Below are 26,982 nucleotides of genomic sequence, written 5' to 3'. Positions count from 1 at the left end.
ATCACGAGCCTTGCGAATTAATACTCCGAGGCAAATCGATGCATCGCTGCACCCCTGGACAAACACATAACTCCACAAAAGTCTACACAGCCGCCAGACTACTTCCATGAGTGGTGCACTCTATCAATCTGCTGCACACAGCAGTGCAGCAAGTGCACAGTCTGCTCTCAGCTGGGCTGACATGGGTGTATAAATCAAAGCACTTGAATTCAAAGGCTTTGTGAAGGCTTTACGTGGAAATTAAAGAACACCCACGAAGCCAAAACTGCTGAACTGCTGAACAAAATACCAAGCACAGGCGGGAAGTGGCCATTGAAAGGTCTTACGCATTTTACGCGTTGAATGTTCGCTGAACACATGCTCTGCAGAGCGAATGGGAGCAAGGTGAGGAGCCAGTGTCATGTTTAGAGAAATAATCTTATAGTAATTGTTAGGAAGCATCTCACGCCTATATAAGAGCTTTCTCTCTCACACCTGGTGACGGTCGCTTGTGTTGCGATCGAAACGTCGTGATCTATTAATTTTCTATCTACGTGACTTCACCGAAAGAACCAAAGAGTCTGTATTCCTGCCGTCACGAAAGCTTCAAATCAAGATTCATTATGATAAACATAAAATAAACCCGAGATGAGAGATGCCTTATGTCACCAGACACTTCAATCCCTTAACCAAGTGGGAGAAAACACATCCACCATTGCAGTGGTTGGGAAACTTTACAAAAAAAAATGTGGATTATCCAACATCGTCTTACTAAATACGACAGAAGAAGAAAAGGTGAGCACGACTCAAGATGAATTGGATGACAAATGTGATGACACGGACTGATAACCCGGCACAGCAGCTGACAGAGACTGCGAGAGACAGGCGAACGTAGAGAGCGCTGACGCCTGAGGAGACATCATGGCCCCATGGCCATTGTGGTTAAATGAGATGATAATGATAATTGCTATTAAGGTACTCCGCTTCAAACAGTGGTGATTGACGTATCTTCCTTCACGCAGCCAGGCAGCACACAATCACAAGGTCTTAAGCTCAAAGCAGCCCATGATACCTCCAGGCAGGTTAACTTGATCGCTACTTCAAGTGAAAGCAACAATGGTTGTTTGACCGAGAGCCTCATCCCTGCTCTGATAATGTGGAATTGCAAGGGGTGCTCTTCGGCATGAGAACTGCCCGATGTTTGTTTGGGTAAGACGAAAACTCGGCGAGTTTTACGTTCACAAAAACTAAACGTTTGTCAACACGCAAGTAGTTTTACAAGCAAATTGTTCGCGTGGTTTTAGAATTACAAATATTTTGAGGTTGGATTTAACGTCCCCTCCAAGGCCGCTTGTTACACCGCGTCCTTTCGGCACCACACCTCTATATTTTGTTTTGACTAAATCCACAAAAAAACCTCACCATCCCCGAAGCAAAGCTTTTACTGTGCACAAATTGTACAAAGCACTGCATCACGAAACAAGTTCTTTGTTTAGAAAGGGACCCAGTTGAGACTGCAAATTCCCTCCTGCCTGTCCGTGATTTTTTTTTGGGCAGAATCAGACAGGGAGCCGCAGGGTGGCCCACCACAGAGGATGCGGTTTTCTCACGGCCTTTTGAACGAGGCCTGAGGAGACTAAAGCCGAACATCAAGCTGTCGTACTCCACGCTGACGGTGGCTGCTGTGACGAGATAATGTGAAGGAGCATGAATGTGTTTCCAATGCGATTTGAATTTATAAAGTCTACAGACGAGAGCGCATTTTAAGATGCCATGCACAGAGCGGACACGTCCACGTGGGGAATGAGGGTGAAGGAAAGGGGCTTTACAGCTTACGAAGATATAAATGTACACCATAGCAACATGCCGGATACCACCAGATGCCAATACAAAAGAAAAAATAAACAAAGATCCCCCGTATAGCCTTAACAGACTGTTGGGGCAAGTGCTGTTAGCGAGCACCTATGAAGGTCGGCACAGCACACGAGGGGTTGGGTGGCCAACACCACGCCCGGCCGCCTTTGTCTCCCCAGTGACGATGTTTACACACCACACTGGGTACTCATTTGAGGCTGAGTCGACCTAGGGGAAGCCCAGGACCGGTTCAGATAATCGTCACTGGTGTTGACTGTGAGCGGGAATCGAACCCGGGTCGCCAGGTTTGTAGCGCAGCGTGCTTAGTCAAGATGCCTCGATGCTCGTTCATTGACAAAAGGGCCTCGACTTGAGGGCTTTACAGAGAGGTCCCTACCAGCGGGTGTTTGGCCTACTCTTTGCACGCTTGGCTAGGCATTTTGGAAGAGGTGGGAGACCCACACTTTACCGCACCACGTGCAACCTGCCGATCGACTGCGGTGTACGCATGTTACAGCGATTATTTCCACTGCTGTGTCAGGAGGTGGAATCTAACAGACGATATATCGCGCTCTCACGATGTCCCCTGCGTTCCAAGGCACTGTGCACTCGACAGGTTAAGCGTTCCAAAGCAGAATTCACGCAATGTTCCAATGTTCAACAAATAATCATGCAAATTTACCCAGGCAACATTCACAATCCATGCTGCATAAGTCACGGCTAGGCATAAATCACTTAAATTAAAAGTCAAGTTTTAATGGGAGTCATTGCGCAACCTAAGACTGTTCCCTAAATTTGATTGGAAAAGTTAGAAATATGGACAATGTAAGTGATTTAAGATTGTAAGTTCAGTCTATTGGAAAGAGTGTCCTACGAACGTGAAGAGATTGATGAGAGACTGTGGCAAGAGGCAGTCGAGGAGAAATGAGAGCAGAGGTAAGACACAATCCAGACTTCAGCTGGTGCCAATTCCACATTTTACAGTTTTAGCCAGCGTCTCGATTGGACAGCTATTGATAATAGGGTTTTCCCCCTTTTTTCTGGCAACAAAACAGGTGTTAAAATGTTAAAACACCAAACTGAAACCTTTTACAAGAAATCATGTGTGCATTAACCACAATGCTTGTGGTCAGAATGCAAACAAAAAACACGCTCTGATAATATATGCATTGTCCTTGAAACTGATTGGACTAATCATGTGTGCTTTAACCACAATGCTTGTGGTCAGAATGCAAACAAAAAACATCCTCTGATAATATATGCTTTGTCCTTGAAACTGATTGGTCCACACCAGAGACAGCTTTCTTTTGAGCCTCGTCTCAAACGGTGGTAGGCCAGAGGACGCCAAAAGGGGAAAAACCCTATCATCATATTTTGGTACTGGCAAAGGAGGTCCCATGATGGACAGCTATTGTTTACGGATTTCCCACAATTTGGTAGTCATTTTATTGATCCCAGAAGAATGCTGTGGCTCGTAATATCCAGGACCGTGAATGCAATGTGCGGTCAACATTGCAAGCTGTAAAGTCAGAGAAAGGGCAATGTTTCATGACGGAGTTTGAGACAGGTGAATCGGAAGCGAGCAAATAGTCTTGAGAAGGAGGGTACCATCTCTTTAATGAGTTTGTGTCAGGGGCATAGAAGCAGCAGTCTGGATGAAGCTAAGGCTGGAGATTCAGGCTTTAGGCATTGGAGGGAAAGATACTGCAATCATTGTGGGTTGCTGCAATCCTTGTGGGTTACGACAGTCATTGGGTTGACGCAATGGCAGAGACAGGAGATGTTGATCAGATTGCAGGAGTTGTGTGGATCGAGGATGAGGACGAGGAGGAGAACTCAAGGTCGAAGAAGCTACCAGAATTACAAATCTTCTTAGCAAGTCAGATATAAATATATATATTTTTCCTCTATTTACATCAATAAATTGACTGCACCAACAAAGCAGGCCGAGACGACAAAGAATGTGAAAAAAGCAAATGTTTTTCCCCGAACAAGTACACGATCAATGGGAACACCTGTGAGCTTAATGTCTTGCGCTCGGTTGACGGAATTATTACCATGAAGCCGACACGCGAAGCCAGATTTGGCCCAGTGCCAGCGGGGATCATGCTGCGACAGCCTCCGCCTCATTGGTATTCACAGCACCATCTGGCGAGCGAGCGGGCAAGCAACGGAGATTAGCAACGTTGACTTTCAGATGTTCCTTAAGCTCAGATAGTACAATGCAGCTGGCAATGGTGGCAATAGAACTCATGTACGCTCTGCTCAAGTAGTCAATTAAGCAAGAGTTTGATTGATCTTCAACAGGAGCCACGATGTACTTAAAGCAGGCCCACAAGGACCAGTCTGGGATCAGAACACGTAATATTTCAGTGTAACAAGCAGGTCACGGGGTTAAACCACAAATAATATGCGGAGTTGTAGGCTGCTTTTTTGGGAAATGGCTTCCTTCAGACCAGTTGGTCCTCCTTAAACAATTGCCAGGATGTATCACTGAAGGTTAAACCTTGAATTATCGCAAAAAAAAATACAATTTTATTGTGGTTGGCCAAAAATCCCAATGCTGAAAAAGTGTCTGAAAATTACTTAATTTGGGATTATACACAGCAGCAATGTCGCCTACTGCAAGAACACGGTAGGACTCTCCGATTAAAGAGTCTTGTGACTTGGCGAGGCTTTCCTGGTAAACAAGCGAAGTAATAGTGGTAATAGTAATCAGGAAAGAGTCTAAATGAGCGCTGTGGAACTCCTTCATATAGGTTGCATAATGATTGTTGCTGAGCAAGGCCTCAAGGCCCAAAATCCCAAGCGCAATATTGCTAACTATAATAAAATGAATTATTTACTGCCCTTTTGTCAATCCACTCCGCGATGAAGGCCTCCCCAAGCCATGTTAGTCATGGAGGGGTTTGACCATAAACTTTACCACGCTGGTTCACTGTCGGTTGGTCAAGTGAAGCCCCACAACCAGTTAAAATAAAACTCACCACCAATGATGTGACCTGTTTAAGGAATCTAACTCAGGTCAACAGCTTCATAGTGCACTGCGTGCCACTACCGAGCATATATCCGATGAACAATAATTTATGATTTTGTCAATTAAACTTAAAAACAGGCAAGCATTTTTTATTGTATCACTCTGGGGAAAAAAAATAAGCTGCTGAACCGGTCAATTAATGAGGCTAAATTCTCCTGGAACAAGTTGAGGACCTTCCGTTGCGGCAGAAACCCCTTCCCCCTTCGCTCGCATGAGCTGAACTCCAAATCCCGTCCTGTGACAGCTCCACTCCCCCTCATGTGCATTAGCTCAGGGGCCACAATCCCACTGCCCAGAAATAATTTGGCCACCCATTATTTTAACCCCACTTCCATTACTTCCCGAGCCAGTCCCCCTTAACATGACTTGATAATGGATTTTCTCCTGGTTTCGATTGTGGCATCCTGCTTTTCTTCTTTAATATGATCAATGCAGAGTGACTATGATACATTCATTTGTAAGATATTTAGCCGTTCATTTGCTTTGTCTGAGATTTGCTGAAATGCAGATGTACCACTGCCTTCTAAGATGCATCTTATGATGAGTGAGAGCATCACCTCTCAGGGCATGCAAGTGCTGTGCACACTCAAACTAAATCACTCTTATTCATGTCTTGGCTCCAGTAGATGTCCTACCAAGAATAAGCAGTATATCTGCTGCAGGCACATTTTAAACGGTCAGTGGACATTTTACTGGTGCGTGCACAGCACCCATGAACATAAGGTGTGTTTTATTTGCAAGTTATTACACACAATGTCAATTTTGTTGTAATGTTATTTTCAATGTACCCAAAATTAAATCAGCTACGAAGTTCTGCCATTTATGAAATACATTTACACATCCTGTCATCTGGGGCAAGTTACATAAAACAACAAAAGCATATTCCCAAGTTTTAAAACTCAATTGAGGAAAACTACAGTGAGTTTTCACTGAAGATATGTATACAACCTGCCACTAAGTCATATCAAAAAGAGTCTCAGTCGTCTTTTTCAGAAGAGTTCTGCATTGGGATATTTGGTCAAACTCAGTGATCGGTGCAAACAATATGGGTAACTGAAATGTATTTTTGTATAAAAAAGAAAAAAATGAAAATGAATGCCCAAAAACAAGACGGGACAAGACTGCCACTAGCAGAGCACATAGCAGGCCGAAGTGGCCAAGGGCACGTGTTCACAGATCATCGCGTCCCGCGCTCGCTCGCTTCGTCCGACTGTGTGTGAGGAGTTCTACGGTGTGAGCCGTGTGCGAGTCGGCTCGAGGAGACAATCACCATAAGCCACTTGCTGCCTCTGTCGATATCGTCCGTATGTGCCTGGTATGTGGGGGGGAATGAACTGGAGGAGCCAAAGAAAATATGCAACACTCAAATCTCCATACAGATGCATTCAACCCACAGACGGACCCAATAACTGGAATCTCTATGTGGACTGCGCCCATTGCTGTGCTGCCATTGGTGTTTTTGCTTTTTATATACCGACGAAACAGTGTCGTGGGTTAATACGAGTTAAAACTAGACCGTTTACGTGGTTGCTATTGCTGCATACCACGTAAACGTCACTGGTATTTTACCGTATTGACACGTTATAGATTGTATAGAATCGTAAATAGTGCAACATATACATCAACTCAAATATGTCTCATACTTCAATCGCAACAAAAATAGGATTCAACTATTGACGCATTCACATGTGTATGTAGTTAAAACGTCCACAATTTTAACAAACACTGTTAGGGCACTGATTGGTATTCGTATACATGTATGATGTGTGAACATCAGCATGGGAATTTCATGCCAATTGCCGTGTCAATCACGAAGCTAAAATGTGACAAAATAATAAAACGATACAAATTTGCCAGGGCTGTCCACAAAGTCGTAATGCCCCGTCACTCATCAGAAATGTCTGGCAGCCCTGGAGAAGTGGAGGCGGACGTTATTTAGTTATTTTACAATTGGATACAACGGAGGCCGCGGTGAGCCTGGTCCATCTAGATAACACCGTCTCCTCACCGCTCTCCAGCCATTCTCTCCGACCCACGTAATATGCACTTAGGACAGTTGCTTTAAAAAAAACACCAACGTCTTGTGATCAAAACAAAAAAAAATTGCACTCGGTAGTGGCACGTTGGCAGGGCACTGACTCTCAAATGGAATGCTGGGAGTTGTAACTCTGGTTGGGAGAAATCAAGACTGCTGTGCAGGAATAACTTTTATGATTGGAAAGATAAAATGTGTTACAGCTTTGTGGGATATCAACAGTGTTTGAGTGGCCTCTTCCATAATGATATGGGATTTCGTCTGCAGCTGAGACCCTCTCCAAGTATCTTTCAAGAGGATCTTTCAAGAGGGTCTCTGCTCCTGACGAAGGATAGATAATACTCGTGTTTGGTCTCTGTCCGAAACGTGTAGAGCAACATCTACCATATTTTCTCACCTCCAGCGGGCATTTCCTACTGCAGAAGCGTTTTGCAGCGCTATTTACATCGTACATTTACATGCCACTGATTTGTGTTGCTTACTTCAAATATGTGCATTCAGTTGCAGTTAATTGGAAAATGGAGAAGTGGAATAATTTATTTTACTTTCAGTTGTGTAAACCCAGAGGAAATGAACAAGCCTGTGTATAGGTGAGAATTAAGGTTGCAGTAGTGGTCCTGACATTGGTAGATTATAATAATAATTATTAATCAGTTACCCAGGAAGCCACATTGAGTCCAAGGAATCTATTTCAGGAAGGTCCGGTTACATTGCATGTTACTATGTTAAGATGATTTCAGTAAATTAACGAGTGTTTATATGCATGTGGGAGGAAACTGGAGCACCTTCAGGAAGGACACATGTGGTGTGAGGGGCCAACCCTCCATCATATGCCTGTTATTCAGGAGGAAATTGTAATAAGGTGGCAACAATTACTACAGAACTAACATGCAAGAACTAACATGCACGAGGACATGCTTCTTTAATACCTAAACAACTCTTCTATACTGGAAAGCTTTGGAGCAGATAAATCAAAGAGTAGTTTAAACACCTTTTTTGCAATCATACACCTAGTCACGATGGACTCTGAAACTCAATCAATAAAACACCTATTTGAGCTCTTGATAATTACATGTTTCGCTCTGTCCCACGAGCAATTTTCACTGTCATTCTTGTGCTGATCAATGCATGAGGTAGCTTTTGCAGTCAGAGGCAGTTGTTGGGTCTGGCGCTGAACTCAGTTGCCACTGGGGCAATGGTTACATTTCTTTACAAGCTGAGGGGCTTTTCACCAAAGGCCATGCTCTGCTCTAAATATGCTGCGAGAGATCCTGGCATGTGTTTTGGTGTCAGAAACGTCAGCTGTACTCCACTTTCAAAACCGAAAGAGTGGAAAGATGATGTTGGTCTCCTTCTAAATGAAGAGAGATTATCTCAATATTCTCCCGAGAGGTGAGTGTCCCCGTGCCGGAATGAGTGCCACTCATTGTAATCTGTGCACTCAGTCACTGGTGGGAGTTTCACGATCCTATGGCAAGGACCGGTCGATCCATATAATAACCAATATTGTATTCCCACAAAGAAGTACTCATTTTTATGACCGTAGAAAAATTATAAGACATTTTCGAAAGTTTCAATGTTTACATTCTCAAGCAGGTGTCGAGCAGCACTCTTTTCTTTGGAGACCCTGATTGAGTGGTTGAACCTTCACTTTTCCGCTGTGGGGGCCAGTCTACCATCAGGGCGATGTTGACGTCCCACAAAGTGATTTGACTTCCCATTTTGTAAACCCCCGGAAAGAAGATGGGCTCAGTGAACCCTGGGTTGGGATACAAACTCACGACAATGCTCTGATTGTGAGTCAAGTGCTCTCTCACGGGGCCATTTGGTCAGCAAAGTAAATTAATTAAATGAATATTGCACCAAACTGCCTCTTATGGAATACATTTCCCCACAATTATATTTCAATTTGTGATATCAGTGCCATGTCATGAGGTGAAGACATTCCAAATGACACCCTGAAGCAAGGAGTGCATCAACCTGTGTCAGAGAACAGGCCTGTAAGACAGCGTCACAGAACCCTTTCTGCAGTTACTTCACAAGGCCTCGATACCCACCAGGGCCACACCTTTTAAGGTCTTGCAAAGATGGTTTATAGCATGTCAATAAAAGTAAAAAAATTAAATCTCCGAGTTGGAATTATGTTAGATTAAGCAAAAAAACCAACACATTTTAACGCATGTCTCACAGTCTTTGGTGACCAGGATGAGACCACCAACTGGCTACAGATGAGAGCGTGGATTCAGCACAGATGGCTGAAGCCTTTACTGCAGGGGCAGGGAACCTTTATTCTGCCAAGGGCCATTTGGATATTTATAACATCATTCGCGGGCCATACAAAATTATCAACTTAAAAATTTCCCTGTTATATTTAATCAAACATTTAATTAACTCGCCCCTAATGTGATGGCTGGAACTGCTTCTCTTTGGTGAGGCGTGTGATGTTAGCTGGTATTGATGATGTTGCTACTCACAATTGCTTTTCCAGGTTTGCTTCTAGATTGATTGAATTTCGAGTCCCGCCTGCGGTTGCCTTGGCAGGGCCACATCAAATGATTTCGCGGGCCTCTAACGGCCCGCGGGCCGGACGTTCCCCACCCCTGATTTACTCGAACCCAGCTAGGCGCCGTGACCGCTAAGCAACCTCAAACAGTCGTCCTCAATGGGCTAGAGCAGACATTGGTACCATCTAAGGTAACACGACCTGTGAGGTACCGCTGTATTTATATGGCTAATCAGAGTGAACTATTTGATAACCCGCTCATGTTAAATGGTTATCACATCATTCACCGTTATTAGCCGCGTACAAAAATTGGGACCATTAAAGTTGTGCCTGCCACCTTAGGTGGTACGAACAAGTCAAATATCTGGGCTCATTAACTATAGGGTCTTCTAAATACAAGATAATCACCAACTCCGGAATGCCAAATGCTGTTTTTTGCTTGGTTAACATAATGCAACTTGGTGATTCATTAAACACAAATGGCTTCATTGGGCCATCCCAATTCACTGGGAGCCTCCGTATATATTTTACACAAAAACATTTCCCCAAAAGCACAGTTTAAAATCCCATTACATCTCTTCAAATGCAGGAAACAAGCATCGTTTAGAATAGAAATTCCTTTGTAATGACGACAGTTTAACTTTTGCAGCGGTCCTGCCACACAAAGTGTTTGTCTCAATGACGGTGGAGAGGACACCCAGGTAGCAGACATGCTGCTAAGCCTGTTATGTAAGCAGTTTGAATCTCTGCATGGGGACACAAAAGCCCTTGTTATGTGTTACCAATGAAACTCCAGGTGGCAAATCTGCGACCAAATGTACATATCCAAGGAGTCACGTGCAAAAAAAGTGCACGACACATTACAGAAATGTTATCTAAATTGGACATATTAACATTTTACATTAATCCTGCATATCCTGCATATTTTACATTTTATATTTTTTTGTGAATACAGTTATGAATTGAGATGATTAAGAAAGCTGCTGTTAGGGTGCCTACGTCTCTACACGGGTTGACTAATAGAAGTCAGAATATATAGCTAAGAGTGCCCTTTGCACAGGCATTGGCACCGGGGGAGTTTAGACAATTCCGTAACGAGCGTCTTGCATGGGGGAGCAAACCAGGGCACTACCCAGCGACACCCCAGCAGATGTTGCTCAGCACATAAATGAAGATGACAAGATGTATCCCAGAGTTCACAAGACTTAACTAGGTTGGATATAACGAGACGAGGAAGAAGGCAAGAGTGGACGTTACTTTCTCAGACAAGCTGAAGGAAAGTCGACTTGGATGGCTAGGGGGACATGCTGTTAGAAGACAGGAGAACCACATCAGAAGAAATGTGGTGAACATGGCATCACCAGAGCAGAGACTGAGAGGCCGCCTTGAAGTGGTGAGACCAGGATATCATGGACTGTGGAGTGGATGTGGAGATGATGGTCCAGGACTGGGATGAGTGGAGAAAAGGGACCAGGAAAGCAGACCCCACTCGAGTGGGGGAAATACCAAGAAGAAGACATCACAATGTAATAGTGGTGCATTAATCATAGCATACCTGGGTAACAGTGGGCCTTTCCCTACAGAGACATTGTTTTAGCAACCATGGGCAGTAGTATGTGTCAGATGCGTAACAGGTTTCTATTAAACTTAAAACACTGTTATTGTTTTGTCGAGAGCAGACAGGACTGATTCAGATGACACTTTACCACATAACAGAGAGAGCCTCGGGTGAAAAGGAACAAGTCAAAAGTCAAAGGGTTTCCTGCTCAAGAGAGCATGGGGTTGTGCTAACCTACATTGGTCATTTTGAAACAGTGGTGGAAATTCCACTTTACTGCAGCAAAGGTCAGAATCTCTAGAGAACAACCACCGTTGACTTTCCAGAATAGTGGTCCTTATTTTAATCACCACTGATTGATATTTAAACGTATAAACCTGAGCACATATATGAGTCAATCATTTTACCAAATAATTACCTGGCCGAGATGGAAAATTCTGAAGCACAATTCCAGTAATTTTCATGTTTTGTAGGTTTGGGTTATAAAGCCCCGGACAGACACACAGCTGCACAAGCACACATTCAATTGCACAAGCATAATGCAAATAATAAATTCTGCTTGTGTGTCATGTACTTAAAAACCTCTGCAGGGCAGCGTTAGCTACACTTTCGGTGTGTGTGTTAAATAAAACACCGAGAAGCTAATGTTGTTCCCTAAAAGCAACTCATGCTATAGATAAAATGTAATCTGCTTTGCCATATCGTCTGTCCATGGGTAAGTTTGCAATGCAGGAATTTTTCATCATTGTTTAAATTTGAACCCATAATTATGTGCATATTAGAGAGCATTTTGCAATGGCCTATGTTAGATTGCCTGCATTTTCTATAGTTTCATTGAATAAGATTTTCACAATAAAATAACTGTGCAAAATTTAAGTGCTTCACCTTTGTTAAATATATATAAGAGCATGGACGAACCTGGAAACGACCGTGACATTAGCGACATGAGCTCCAGCGCAAGAATGCCACAAAGCGCGATGGATTAGTGCATCAATGTTGCTCTGGTTCTTGGAAGAAAAGGCTTGAATGGCATTTCGTCTTTTTCATGGGCATACATTTTGACAGCTGTCTTATACAGCGCTCAGAAATCTAATAATGTAGCGTCGACGGCACGATGCATTTTGTCATTTTGCAAATGTTGGCCTCTTGGTGGAGACGACTAAAAAGGAAGCAGCACTTTCTGAAATGAAACGGCCAAGAGAGTAAAGCACTGCGTTCAATAATGCTTTTCATCTCGCGTAATGGCAGACTCATTCTAGCTGACGCTCAAAGTCCGTCGACCAGCAAAACGTATCTGGCGTGGCAGAATAAGGAATGACTGCAGCCAGACCAGATGCATTGCTAAGCCGGTTTTATTAGCTTTCAAGTTCATAAACGATCGCGTCATACCTCAGGTCTCTTCGTGCCTACTGCAGCGCGTGAGATTCATACTGGGAGTTGGGTTCCCTAATAAAGAGGTCTTCATCTGCTGTGCCTCCCTCTAAATCTTCCAGACGCAGGTGAGGTCACGGGTGACATTTTAATTTCCAGCATTGCACGGTAAGTGGTCACCTGCTCGCATTGACTGCTACCGATGATAAACAAAACACAAACGGGGCAATGCACTCTTCCTGAACTGAATGCAAAGCATGTTGATTGTAGTTATTAATCGAAAGTATGTCGTTATAACTAGAAGCTATGGTAGTTCTAAGTATTAAATGGTCTTGGCCAGCACACATCAGAAGAGGGGATGACATTAGTCACGGCAGGTAGTGCACATTGATCATTGTAGAACGCTCGCGAGTTCGAATTCAAGCAGCTTGTGTAAATGGAAAAGTTATTCGGGAGATGTATTTGGATGTGCTGATATCTGTTTATATGGGGGAGAAGTAGCACAGCGGTCACAACACTGCACTATGAACCTGGCCGCGTGAGTTCAATTCCCAGCCACACCTCACCAACTTGCGTGGTGAGGTGTGGTCGAACAATCCCCATGACAGATAATATAATATTCCATTATTATTATGATCTTATGGTGGTCAGCTTTTATGCGTTTTAGGCAATGCCCACTGGCAGTGATGATGATAAATGTGTGATCTTACAGTTTAACTGTTTATCACAGCTACATACAGGCACATGCTATGAGAATGCAGTAGAAAGATCTCCAGATGGTGTCTGTTTAATTTAGAGGTTTGCAAATGCAGCGCAGCTGATGTCCATGGGACTTGAGTGGAAATTAAGAAATAGGTCCCTGAAGGGGCCTAAGATGCCGTGGTGGCTCGTGCGGTCAAACATTGAAGGCAGTGGGCTGTCCCTATGGAAATGCAATGGAAACACAGCTTGCTATTGGCCAAAAGCACTCCGTGCGAGTGGTTTGAATCAGCCAATAAGATGCTGAACTGTGCTTCTCATCAGGTCAGTGAGACCAAACGCCTGCACTTACATTCTGCCTCAATTTTAAATACATAAATAAGACAACTACTTTTCTATTAGGCACTCAGATTTTTTTCAACTTTAAAATGCACTTCATACAATGTTTTTTTTAAAATAAATAAATGTATTTTAACTGACTCTTTAGCTCGGGATACAGCTTAATTGGCGCTTCCATAATTCCCCAATCCAGACCCAGTGGTCACTGCCGAGTACTCACAGCGCTACAGGAACGTGGCCTTCTGCGCACAGGCCATATGGGCCACGTGGGCCGAGGGATGAACGGGTTACTCACACTTCACCCTACTGCTGCCGATATATTAACTAGCTCGTAACGTAGGGAAATTCGGCATGCCAGTCAGGTAATGCAACGTTCTCATTAGCTCATTAAACGCTGGAAAAGAAGCAGTCAAAAGTGCCAGCAATATTCAGCGAGTCAATTAATTACGTCGAAAACATACAGCAATTAAAATGAATTGATAAACTCGGGCAGCTTCTCGTGGTGTATGAATTAAGGGTGTCATCTTACATGCAAACAAATGAGAAATTAATTTTGGCCAAGAAATGTTAGCACTTGGAATAACAACGACGCAGACGTTCCTGCATGGGAAAACCCATCAGGGGCTTCATTGCTGTCGTTCCTGATTGTCAATGTGGATGCAAAGAAGTCGTGAATCAAGCCCCCCCCCCCCTCCCCGTTGTCAATAACCTGTACTGACCAGTGTGCTGAAGTATGATGGAAATAGCCCATGGCCAACGCAGGGTGGGGAGGCCTTCATTCAGTAGTGTATATACATTTTCTGTAAATTCTTCTTCTTATTATTTACCATGCGTATTCCCGGCATTTCTCTCACAACTAACTGCACCAATGACACTCACGGTCGCACCTCCACTTGGTGGGCTACGTACGGTGCGAAAGAAGTTCAACATACATATATTTATGGTACCCATGATATAATAATTCCCCACCCCAGTGACTAAATTCATTCTCCTGATTCAGGGCCACGACTCGATTGAATAAATGTAATCCTTTCCATAAAATGTTAACCATGTCATTCATAGCCGTTCTCGTTTTCTCATGTCTTGTTTGCACTGTTTTGTTAGACCCGTCACCCTGAATGTAATATCATCATCGTTCACTCCGCGTACGATTTGCATACATCGACAAACGTAAACTCTTATACACTCAACACATTAAACACGACGGCAGATTCAATAACACTGGCCAACACACTTTTTCTGGCATAAGGTATTCCAACGGTTTTAAGGTAATTTTGGGGTGTTGATCCCAAATCTGGCATCAGTTTTTGTCTATCACATCAGCTTTTTGAGATATCAAATATTGCATTTTCAATAAAAACTGCAGAAGAAAAATATTAAATAAATGTGGATATCTACATAAAATGATGTTATAAACACACTATCCTAAAAATACAGCACCATATTTTGACACTAAAGCAGTCACTGACTCGCAACAACTTGCAATCATAATTTTGGGTAAAATCAATGAAAATGGGGTATGCCGATAGGATAAAATGAGATGTGATAGAGCAAATCTGAGATCAGATTTGGAATCAGCACCCTGAAATTAGTCTAAAACAGCTGCAAAAGTCCAGGCCAGAAAAAAATGGTTTTTTTTTGTTGACCAGTGTAATGAATATTAATCAATGAATCGCTAAACCTAGAATTCATGCGTTTAAAAATTCCCGACACAGAATCGAGCCACAAAGGCAAAGCGAACGGTGGACTTCATCGCATCATCCTCCAAGGATCTACGTTGCATGGCCAGGAGACTCTTCACCACTTCAGATGAGAGGTTCACTTCGTGTCGTTTAGACCGGATGATCAATGCTCACAACTGGGCGAGGCAAAAAAAAACCGAGCTAAACCATATTTGGTTTAACACGTAGGAGGCTTTCGCGACCAATATCATCCATAATAGAGGTTTTTGGGTTAAGATCGCGATAAACCATATTTTGTATGACGTTTGTGCATGCACTTACTGTACATAGGTATGTATCCTTTATTTAACCGGAAGTTTAAATAAACCCCGTGAGATACACAGAGCATCATTCATTCTCCTGCAGCTCCGCACGGACACCGTGGCTCCCAGCCACCCTGCCACCGCGACGTTGAGGGATTTTAATCAAGAACCCAACTATTTACTGCCCATGACATTTTGACCTCATCTCATATGCAGGTCATACATCTTCCTCAAATCAGTTTTCGGTTCCATATTAAAAGGCTGTTGTACACAAATTGACTCAAACCGCATTCTCCGTTGCGCTGACCTCAACGTAATAAGCAGGCGGACACCTTGGTGGTTTGAGCTAAGAATCTCCGCAAATTTTCCAGCCGTGTGGATTGTTTCATCCACACGTCCCCTGACATGCTGCATGGAACGTGCAAGCTCCATATTCTGTACGATGGTCTAAATGATGATGTAAATGATGATGTAAATGATGATGTAAATGGTGTAAATGCTACATCCCGATGTGCATTTGCAGCGGACGGGTGCAGAATGTGGCACACTGCACACGAGGGTGCACACCCTTATTAACATCGTCACACATCGTCAGCTTTCCCACACAGTCAACAACCCAAGGCGAATTGATGCAGCTTCACACATGCACACGAGCTCCTCCACGCTGTAGACCTGTGCAAGAGGAACAAGTGAGCCGCGACCATGCTGCGTGGCGTCGGCTCGCACCAAACGGCATCGTCGCATCGAGCCTCGGCAACGACGTCGTTGTAGTTGTTGTTGTTGACGCCAGCATCAGTGGTAAGATTTCGGAGCTCGCAGCGTGCGGCAACAAACCAAGGCCGTCTTCTCCGAAGCGCACTGCTGGCTGCCATCCAAGCAATGCGGGCAGGGACAGCGCTCTTCCAGGAAGCTAATAGCCTGGCGCGTGGTGCCGCGGGACAGCGTCTCCAAATGTAACTTTCCTCCGACTATGTCGTGGGCTGTAAATTAGCAGCCAGCAGCCAGCAGCCATGGTTGCAGCAGATGAAGATTACAGCATCTCCCAACAGACATCCACCGGTGCGGAGAAACTGTCTGCCAGCCACATCGGCGCCACGGAGAGAAGAGTGCGCGTGCGGACGTGGGCATCACAGGTTTTAGTATAGACCCTGGTGACCATCGTCCCTGCATGGCACACCCAGGCGCGGCGCACAGGCCGAGTGGACGCCCTCGTTAGGCCGCACGTGAGCCAGCCATCATCGCTGCAGTGGTCCTCGCGATGCAACCGAGAGAAAACGGATCTCAGAGTCGTTTGTTGTCTATTCTTCAGCGCTGGCCGGGAACGAGATGCAGCGGGGAGCCGGTGCCGTGCGGCGCGAAAGCAGCGGCTGCAGGACTCGACTCACTCCCACAAGGTCACCTCCAGGCAACGTCCCAGTAGCATAGACGTGCGATGCAGTGGCCACAATTGTGTCCCCAGGCACACTTGCATGGCGCGATTAGCATGCGGGCCGCAGGTGTGGCTGCAACACATGAACGCATGGAACACGCCAAGCCACCGTGCGTGGCACACTCTGCTTCTCTCCAAAGCGGCAAAGTGGAACCTGCCGATTCCCTTGCAATATGACGTCCAGGCAACGTGAGCGACATCTCCTCCTCTGCATGACAGCCATCCACGGTGGCAATCTCTAGCGAGTGCACAAGTGTGCCCATTGACTACAGAAAGCTCCTCTTTGTAGGTTTGACAGAGGCTGAGGGGGAGGGTGTGTGGGGGTTATGGATGGATCCTCGTGTTTGTGTTTGTCCTTGACAGTGTGGGATGGCCTTCATCCAGTCATGGATTGACAAAAGGCAATACATTTATGTTCAATAATAATTGCATTTATCACAAATGCTAAATCACCTGATTTCTATAAATTCGTTTTTGCACTTGGAAATGGAAATGTCACAAAAGTGCTGTCCACCGCCACACTCGCTGCGCCGGTCTCATCCATCCTGCACGCCCGTTTCCCCGGGTCTCGTCGGACAAATGCAACGTGCTGTCTCCATCTTTCTCTCTCTCTCCGGGTTATAAATAAGCAATTTGATTGACTGAGTGGCTGGTTAAACTGGCCCGTATGCTCCTCGAAAAAACTGCACCCTAACCCCCCATTGCTGTCGAGTTCACTTCATTAGATTGGCCGCGTTCTCGATGCCGTCCCGCATTGATCACTGCAGCGCTCCCCGTTGCTGGACACCACACCAGGCCACTTGCAGACATTGCTAGAGCTACGCTTCATCGGCATGCTGTTAGAATGCTGCACGGTGTTCCCTAAAGGTACTCGTCCGTCAATTTCCAAATTAAGGATATCGCATTCACTCTTAAGAAATGTAAGTTAGGCTTGGGCAGGACAGATCCCGATAGGGGTTATGGCCAATGGCTGAGATGATGGCCTATTGTCTGCCGGTTGATACAGCGGCAGGGAATGGAGAGAACACAATCCCAAGAGGACGACGACTGTGGAGATGGAGTGATGAGATCAGCTAATTTGCGGCGGTAGATGGATTGTGGCATTGTGGGACCACGAACAATAGGATTCTATGCACGCATCGTGAGCCTGTAAGAATCACCATTCATCGATGGATCGATGCATCGTTCCACCCATACTTTCACACGTGGGGAATTTTGAGCGTAGCTCCAGCACAGGATGGTCTACCCTTGCGACTGACACTACAGGATCTCCAACGTCCACTTTGAAGCATACGGCGCGTAGTATTATTACGGCTACGACACACACGGCAGCATTAACCAGGGTGGCCGCTGGAATTCAAACCGTGAACCTCTACAACAAGCGCTGAACGCACTACCAACTGGTGTAAAGTTGAATGCCGCTGGTGGTTGTTAAACCTGCAGCTGAGTGAGAGGGCTCAGTCAGTCGGGCTCTGATACGAGAACCATTGGCGTCACTGCTATTTTGTAATTGGAAGCTGTTTAATGATCCACCAAGGCCACCTCTAAAGCGGTGTAATTCAAGCATGCATCACCACATCTGGCCAGGCACGCACATGCAATGTGCACGATGCATAAGAGATTACTCGTGAAAGCAATGTCACTGATGATTGCTAAAGGAATGGATCCTGCCATGGTGGAATGGTCAACACGCTGGACTTGCAATCCAGAAGGCGCCTGTTTGATCCCCTGGCGTGGGGCTCAAAACAACGGTGCAAGTCCTTTAAATCCTCCCGCCTCTGTCCAACCAGAAGTGTCAATGGATTTTCCTCACAGCGAGTGGATCGGCAGGTTGCGTGTGGTGGGGTTAAGTGTGGGTATTCCCAGTTTTCTAAGACTTCTGCCCAGCATGGACCATTGTGCCAAAATGCCCTCAAGAGGGGTTCTCAGCAGCTCCCTTCTGCCAGCAATGGCATGGAGCAAAGCAACCCTAGGGCTGCCCCTTTACCTTTTCTCTGAGCTCAGAGAGTGGAGGCTGTGCGAGCTGCAGAGATGCGCGAGCCGTGGCAATTGCACGTCAACTGTCTGGCCCTTGGGGTTAACGAACACTCACAGATGAAGTGGAGTGTGGCCTTGTTGCTGAGCACGGAGCCGGCCACGTTGCTCGCCTCGCACTGGTACTGCCCCGAGTGGAGCGAGCGCTCCGCATCGCTGATCACCAGGTTACCACCCTGCAGACTGAATCTCTCGGAATACTCGATCTCCGTGCTGTTCAGCATCCACCTGCATGCGTCGGGCAAGAGAGAGAGCCACATCGATCGAATAAATAAGTGATGTTTAACTCTGTCATGTTTGTTCAGCGTCTGAGAAAGCCTTTAAATGTTAATGGAATGAATATATGATCCCGTCTTTTTATCATCATGTAAACATCCATTCGGCTTAGTTTACCAGCCTCAAGGCCTTTCTCCACCGATGAGATTGCATTCGCACGTCTCGCAAGGAGATGGCGTGGGCACTGATGAAGTTGGCCAATGGCCAGTCCCTCCGCAATGCCACCGATACAGAGAGAGAGCGAGCGATTTTACGCGTCCTGCCACACGATATGCCGGCGTTAAACCATCCAGCAGCAGAGGGAGACAGAGCGCTCCTGGCTTTGCTCAAGATCCGTGACACCTTGTGACTTTGTAGATTGTCATTAAACAGTGGCATTTTTTAGGAAAGTAAACTTTCTACCAGCTTTGACCTTCTGGGCCTCATCATCAAAGTCTGTTTTATTTTACAAATACTGCTTGTTTACCAGACGTCATTGGCAAGAGACCTCCCTCTGTATAACATGGCCATGGCAGTGCAAAAAAAACTTATAAGTGTGAAAACTCATTATGCGTTGTTGTAGAGTGGTGTGGATAATTCTAAAAATAAACATTTCTGTATCTCCATAAACATAGATGAATATGCTTTAGTCTATTGGCCATTTGGGCTTCCATAATGATGGAAGGTGTTAGATGACATGTTCATGTTTGGCCAGGAAATGACACAACACCAAGAGGATTGCTGATTAATATATATTTAGATATTTTTTAGTGGTAATGCTTATGAGCTACTATGCATTCCTCCCACACGTAAAATGCTTATTTAGGAATTGGCCAAACATTAAAGTATTTGTCCTCTTGAGGCTCAATAATGCCTTCCTGAATAAATAAGAACATGTATTGCCAAAATATGAAATAAAACTCAATTTCAATTAGGAAGGTTAAAGCTTGAAAATTTCAGAATTATGGATTGTCCATCATCTCTTTCATCTCGTCGTCCTTGCTAGGTTTGATAAAATTAGTACTACTTTGTGGAAAGTCAGCAGCAGTTGTCCCCTCATGTAGACTGGTCCCTAAGGGTCAAACTGCAGGAGCTTCCACTTTTGGCGTCAGGCTGTCAATGGAGGAGAGAAAATAAAGCCATGTTTCTCACTCGGGCATTTGTGATAACATTTACTTTGGTGTGACCTGAATAATAAAAAGTAAAAAAAAACTATAAAATACGAGTCACAATTCTTAGGATCCACTAGAGTTGTCCCAGAAGTGTGTGTGGATTTTATGTTAAGACATAGGCCACACAGTGTTGTTCAACCCAAGAAAATTTTCTGCACAATTTTCCACAAATGTGGCCTGGAAAAATGATGGCGCGCGTGATGCACGCTTGCTGGCAATTTGCAATTTGTACATTTTCATTATTCAAATCATATCCTTCGCGGTGGGATCATCACAGGATTATTGTCAAAGACGTTTTTCTAAACCGAGGTGTTTGCAATTTGAATAGAGGGCACCGCAGTTATGAATCCCAACGTTCCCCAGACAAAATAACTCACATGTACAAAAAAAGGCAATTTTGTCATGATTGCACTGTCAACACATCTCAATTTTAAATAATTTTAAGCATCCAATGGGGAAACAATTTCACAGTAAAAACTGACTTGACGGTGGTCACAGATTTGTGAGCAAAAGTTATGGGAAACATTTGCTGCCACCCACGCGTCTGTTGGCAGTAAACATGCCGGGGTTTGTCGCTGCTAAGCGATGCACAATCCTGGCCACCAGTAAACTCTGCCCTTGGAAGTCACGATCATAAAACAGAGTAATTACGCACCCTGCCTCGATTCCCCATATTTTCGCATTTTTGCTGATGACTTTTGCACAAGCCAATCTGCTACGAGTTATCTGTCGGGCTGCAGCATCATCACCAGATTACGCAAATGAATCGTTGTGTGATAATTAATTGTCAATGGAGCTCATATAATTGTTCTGTAATTGTGAAATGCCACCACTCTCTTTCTACCCATACACCCGCAGAGTTACATCTGTATATGTTCCTGTCTTCCATCAGCTGCATAAGTTTGAGTTAAAGCACCAGTTTAATATTTTCTTTTTGTTTATACTTTTGCATTATATTTGAATGCATAGTCTGTTTAAACGGTCTTTTTCTCCGTAACAATTTTCTCATGTATATTTTTACTATTTCATCTTTGCCATATTCTTCATCATCATCGCAAACGACCCTGAAACATTAACAAGAACACTGTCATCCTTAATTCAGTTTCTGCAGAATAACTTGAATACAAAACTTGTTCAGCAAAAATATCTTGATTTGAAGCTTTCGTGACTGCAGGAATCCATACTCTTTGGTTCTTTCGGTAAAGTCACGTAGAACCAAAGAGTATGTTTGTTCAGCAAGGTGACATTACGTCACCTGTGAAAGTTACAAAGTGGTAATCATCTCTGCCGTGTTTCAATGTGAAATAAAATATACCGTTTAACGATGTTGCGTGTAAATTATTGCCCTCTGTTCTATTTGCCTGCCAAACCAATGTAGTTAAGTCCCAATGTGTTCTGGGTTTTTTTACGTGTGTCCAATAGACTGTGAGTTGGCTTTGCTGCAGTAGCATGAGATTAATTAAAAAAGAGGTTATTTTGACAACAATGTTTTTAATCTATGACTGTGATGAAATGACGATAGTGGCATTCTGGCCGACTGGCCATCTGCGATGTTTAACAATACATTTATATATTTACGTGATCTAACCCAAAAAACCTTTATAATAGAAGATCAGTTGTACAAATGTCAAGATCCATTATTTCCTCTCAGTGACAGTAAAAAACCTGTTATTTTTTTTACTTGTTATTTTATTTAACACCTCAGTTTTTGCAGCCAATATTATGATTGATAATTTATGTTTGTGTTACACAACATACACTTAGGTATAGGTTTAGTAAAGCGACAACTTGACACGTGAGATAGTTTAAATACTAAATGCATCCTGGGATAGAGTGACCAGTGTGGTGAAGTACGGTTAACAACTCTGATGGCGTGTTAAAGCCTCCTTCACCAAGCAGTGGATTGACAAAGGTTTGTAAGATATGAATATTTAATTTGCTATTCATTATCTACTGCGATTACAATATGGTAATGGTAAAATAGAAAGTTAAGTTTCAGCTTGCTTGCTCTTTCTTCATTGGCATAATGTTTTGTCACCAATGTATTCCTGCCTACTCCTGTAAACAACAGAGCTGAGCTTTCTCTGAGTTCTCCATTCGCTGGTGGAAGTGACCAAACAACCCCGACTCAGGACATCTTCTGAATCAGTCTCGGTGACACTTTGCTCTTTATTTTCTATTTTACAATAGGAAATTGGTTTCAAATGTTACACGCAGATAAAATATCACAGTGCCAAACAAGATGAGCACCATATCATCCAACAGCAAGGTGTACTCGGGGAATGGACATTTTAATGATGCAGATTGCACCGCACTGCACAAAAGTTCACCTTCACTGCGACATAATTACAGCACAGTTACTGATGATCTAGCAACGGAAGAATTCACGAAACTGCAAGCCCATTTAAATGAGCAAAAATATCTGATAAGAAGCTGCCATTCAATCACTAGACAGTGGTATTAAGAGAGGCAGGAGAGTAAATCACACAAAAACCTCAAGCATCAGCTTTATTTAATGGGCTATATAATATATCTGGGAAAATGAAAATATCAGCGTATGAAGCAGGCTAGGATGAGCGTATTAAAGTAGTTCTCAGGATTTGGATAGGATGCAACAATATGGAAATTTTAAATGAGAGACAGAAATAAATAGCTGCATTTCTAAAATCTTGCCTCTGCAAGCGTCTAGAAGTGAAGCAGCAGCATCACTTATCAAACGATGAGCTCTGCAAAAGGTCAGAGGAAGCGGCGGTATTTAAAGCAATAATTCAGAGATGACCTCCCTGGGGTGTAGGTGCTTCCACAAAGCCAGGCAGTGGGATTGTTTAAAGTTGGCAACAACCAAAACCAAAATAATATCGGGCAGACCCAAAATACACGTGGGAATAGTGAAGTGAGCTGTAGCATAATTTTTAAAAATCCTTTTTAAGGATCCTAATCGGAATCTTTATTGAGACTGGAGGAATCCGATGAGCTGTAAAGCTCTTTTTCAAAGATGTCCAGTAGGGGCGGGTCAGAAAGTTACAACAACAAACAACACAAAGCGAATATGAATGCAAACTTAAGGAAAGCAAAGCAAGTTACTAAATGTAAATACAAATAAATAACATCTACAAGTACAAATTGCGTAAGTGCATCAATTCCTGCCGATTTTGAAACACAAAATGCAATCTTGAGCAAGGCAGCAAGACAAAACCAGTCCCAGACCAGACCAATAAAACACACAGTCCTTCAATAAAATTGCACATGAACATGTCAAGGGTAAGCAGTGCCAAATGCCGTCACCCATCTCCCCAATCTCTTGCTGTCCAAGTACAGAAAGTAATCTACTGAGAGTTAATTGGGACCTATGTTGGATTAAGCAAGATATTTTCCACAGGAGTTCTCCAGAAAAGCCTTCAACTGGTATTTTTAAAATATTCTATACACAGTGAAGTGTGACCCTCTTCCATAGGCTCCGCGATGAGATTGTTGGGTGACAAAGTCAAGCCAATATTTTTCAATTCATAGAGTTGGAATTTGGCAAAACTAAATCAAAACCCCAGATTTAATTTAGTAAATTTTTCTATGTTTGGTGAACTCGTTTCATCATGAGGGGCTTAAACTGGGATTCAAACCTAGATCTCAGTTGCGCCATCTGTGTCCTGACCTCTGAGCCACTTCGCCACACATCAGCCACTGTATTCGAGATGTAAGCCAGGCAAGAGAGACATCGGTCTGAACACACTGCTGGCTGGATAGCCTAGAGGTCACCATGTCTCCCGCTGATCCAGATCACACGTGATTTGTGTCTTCATTTCCACAGTCTCTGGGCAATTTTGTGGTGCATTATTAAAGCCAGAAAATGGGCAGTGATTAAATGTTGAAGACGACTGAGCAGAGGGCATTGTACGATGGCTACGTATGAATACATTACGGGTCAAATACAGGAATTCTGTCGTGTGTGATATTTATCAGCAACTAAAATTGCAAATGTTATTGATACATCCCATGTTTAGACAATACTGTGGAATAATGGGTAGCAGACTAGACTTGTAACGGAGAGGTCGCTCGTTTGATCTCCTGGCATGGCAGCTGAAACAACGGTGCAAGTTTCTTAAATCTCCCCCAACTTCTGGGTATGGCACTGCTAGTTGACTGACAGGTCATGCCTGGTGTGGTAAAGTGTGAGTAATCTCGTGCCTGGTGTGGTAAAGTGTGAGTAATCTCGTGCCTGGTGTGGTAAAGTGTGAGTAATCTCGTGCCTGGTGTGGTAAAGTGTGAGTAATCTCGTGCCTGGTGTGGTAAAGTGTGAGTAATCTCGTGCCTGGTGTGGTAAAGTGTGAATAATCTCGTGCCTGGTGTGGTAAAGCGTGAGTAATCTCGTGCCTGGTGTGGTAAAGTGTGAGTAATCTCGTGCCTGGTGTGGTAAAGTGTGAGTAATCCCACCTCTTCCGTGCATCTGGCCTTTGTGGAAGAAAAGGCAAAATACTTTCCAGTGGTTCTACAACTTCCTGTAGTGAAGGCCCTTTTTCCAGCAGTGGCATGAGAAAGTAATTGCAGGGCTGCACGTTTACCATTGACCTACATCCCAGTTTGAGTGAACATATTTCCTATCAAAATGAGACACTTGCAACACAACAGGGCATCAGCTGGAGAAAGAATGGCACTAGAATAGATATATGTTCGTAGTGCTTATTTTATCATGTAAAAAACACACTCACATTGGAGGCCAATTGAGTTTTTAGTCAGAGTAATGTAAACACTACACTGTAGAATCCTTTGTAATTAAACATCGACTGTGGAGGCATGGGACCTGTAGTTCTTTTGCAAGTGGGACCTCTAATAGTACGATAGGCACACTTTTTAAATTCTAACGAGACGTTGTAGGATGTACTTTATTACTGTGTCCTTATGTTAAAATGTACCCAAGACTACAAACACACTGTTTATGCAAATGTTGCACGTCCTTCGCATGTAACGCACCCAATTGCATTGTGGGCAGGGGGGCGCGGTGGCACAGTGGGCAGCACACCGCATGATGAACCCCGCGACCTGAGTTCGATTTGCCACCACGGCTAACATCAGAGGCGAGTGATAAACCAGCCCTGAGTCCCGCACCCCAACACCCACCTTCACCAACCCATACTGACTCGCGAGGTGAAGTATGGTTAGACAATCCCCATGACCGAAAGATGTGGGGAGGTTTTCATCCAACAGTGGATTCACAAAATAATATAAATTCCTGTCATTATTTCATATACTTAGCAGGCTTTTTAAAATTCATTATGCTTTTTACCCCAGGAAAGCAGGAGGGGACAATGATTGGCATGTCATCCCAATTAAGTAATTTGTGGGTAAGTTTTCAAATTGGAAAACGCTGGCACACAATGCCTTTCTGTTGCAAATAACGTAATTGGAACTTTAACATCTACTGTAAATAACGCGATCTAACCCAAAACCGTTATTAGGAATCCACTGTGAAGCAGACAACGCAAAGTATTTTGTGGTTAAAATACGGGCAGTACTAATCAGGGCGGCCGCTGGATTAGAACTGTGAACTTGCAACGAGCGGGAAATGCCCTGCCACCAGGCCACGATCACAGACTCCAGGTTAAAATATAAATTAACTGCAAGGAATCTCATTATAATCAATATTTAGCCGCATGTTAGTTGTCTTTGTTATAAAACAAACTAAAAAAACCTTTACATGCATTGCAATTATCACGCGGTAATTGGAGAAGAAAAATAACAAGTAAGCCTAGAATAAGCGATCTTTACCAAGATGTTGGCGCTTCCAGTTTTGGGATAACATTCTAATCACCTGATCAGCCTGGCAGAGTGAGCCGTGTCTCCACTGCAGCGGCTTCCCTCACCACCACCATGGCACTAGCTCTGTCCCGAGCTAAAGAGCTCGGCACCTACCGCGCGGCGTGCATTGTGATGCGCGTGTTCGCAGAGGACAATTCATGCCTGGAGGGGGTTTCTGTCGTGGTTTTCCACATTTAGCTTCAACAACATGGAGGGTTGCCACATGCGCTGGTTTTCCCAGTATCATCCTCTTGTTGAGGTGGCTGTCCTGGGAAATCTATAAATATTTTTTGGAGATGAGAAGTCTCAGTTTTTGTCAGTTGGGTAATAATGCATAATACAAGCCATTGAACTTACGTGGAGTTGTTCGCTCTTTTGGTTTTGTGAGATATTCTTTGTCTTCCCAAGATATGTCCCGGTTTTGCATACCTCAGAGGTGGCAATCCTATTCAATAATAAAACGTAATATTTCGGTGACTGCGTTGGCAGTGGTGCACAAGCACAAATAACAATAAACTCAACCCATCTGTCAATGACATTGCCTTTAAACAGAAACATATATAATAGGTGGCATTTCAGATAATAGCCCTTTTTCATAAATGGAGGGGCCATAGAGATAAGAATAAGGCTGTTCCAACATTTCATTTCCAGGGAATTAGTCTCAAATTTAGTTGTCAATTAAAGGGTGTTAATTTGTAAACCATCAGTATAATCAGCAATCTCTAGGTAAAAGTCAGTGACTGCTTGCCCACTTTGCAGAAGGGCCATTGACAAAAACGTTGCAATGGCTTATTTGATATTTTTCTGTTGCAAGGCAGTGGCAAGGATGAATGTTTTGGAGTTGGTTATGTTTGTGCAAAATTATGCTTGCTACTCTCCGCACTTAACTGCATGAAAGTGAGCACATTATTAAACGCATCATAATATCCCCACACAATTTTTA

General features: G+C 43.8%; 1 protein-coding gene across 2 annotated transcripts in view; it reads right to left on the bottom strand.

The window, feature by feature from the left end:
* The window catches only part of LOC144731194 (contactin-2-like), a 361,376-nt gene that overhangs the window by 146,762 nt on the left and 187,632 nt on the right, over positions 1 to 26,982 (bottom strand). For both annotated transcript variants that reach the window (XM_078612167.1, XM_078612166.1), the window contains exon 5: positions 18,881 to 19,050. In XM_078612167.1, coding sequence (XP_078468293.1) covers positions 18,881 to 19,050 — 170 coding nt within the window. The remainder of the gene's footprint in view (positions 1 to 18,880; positions 19,051 to 26,982) is intronic.

Source organism: Lampetra planeri, chromosome 38 (genome assembly GCF_965212315.1).
Source record: "Lampetra planeri chromosome 38, kcLamPlan1.2.h2, whole genome shotgun sequence".
Taxonomy (NCBI): domain Eukaryota; kingdom Metazoa; phylum Chordata; class Hyperoartia; order Petromyzontiformes; family Petromyzontidae; genus Lampetra; species Lampetra planeri.
Note: the sequence above shows the minus strand (reverse complement) of the source record. Positions and strands in the feature narration are given on the sequence as shown.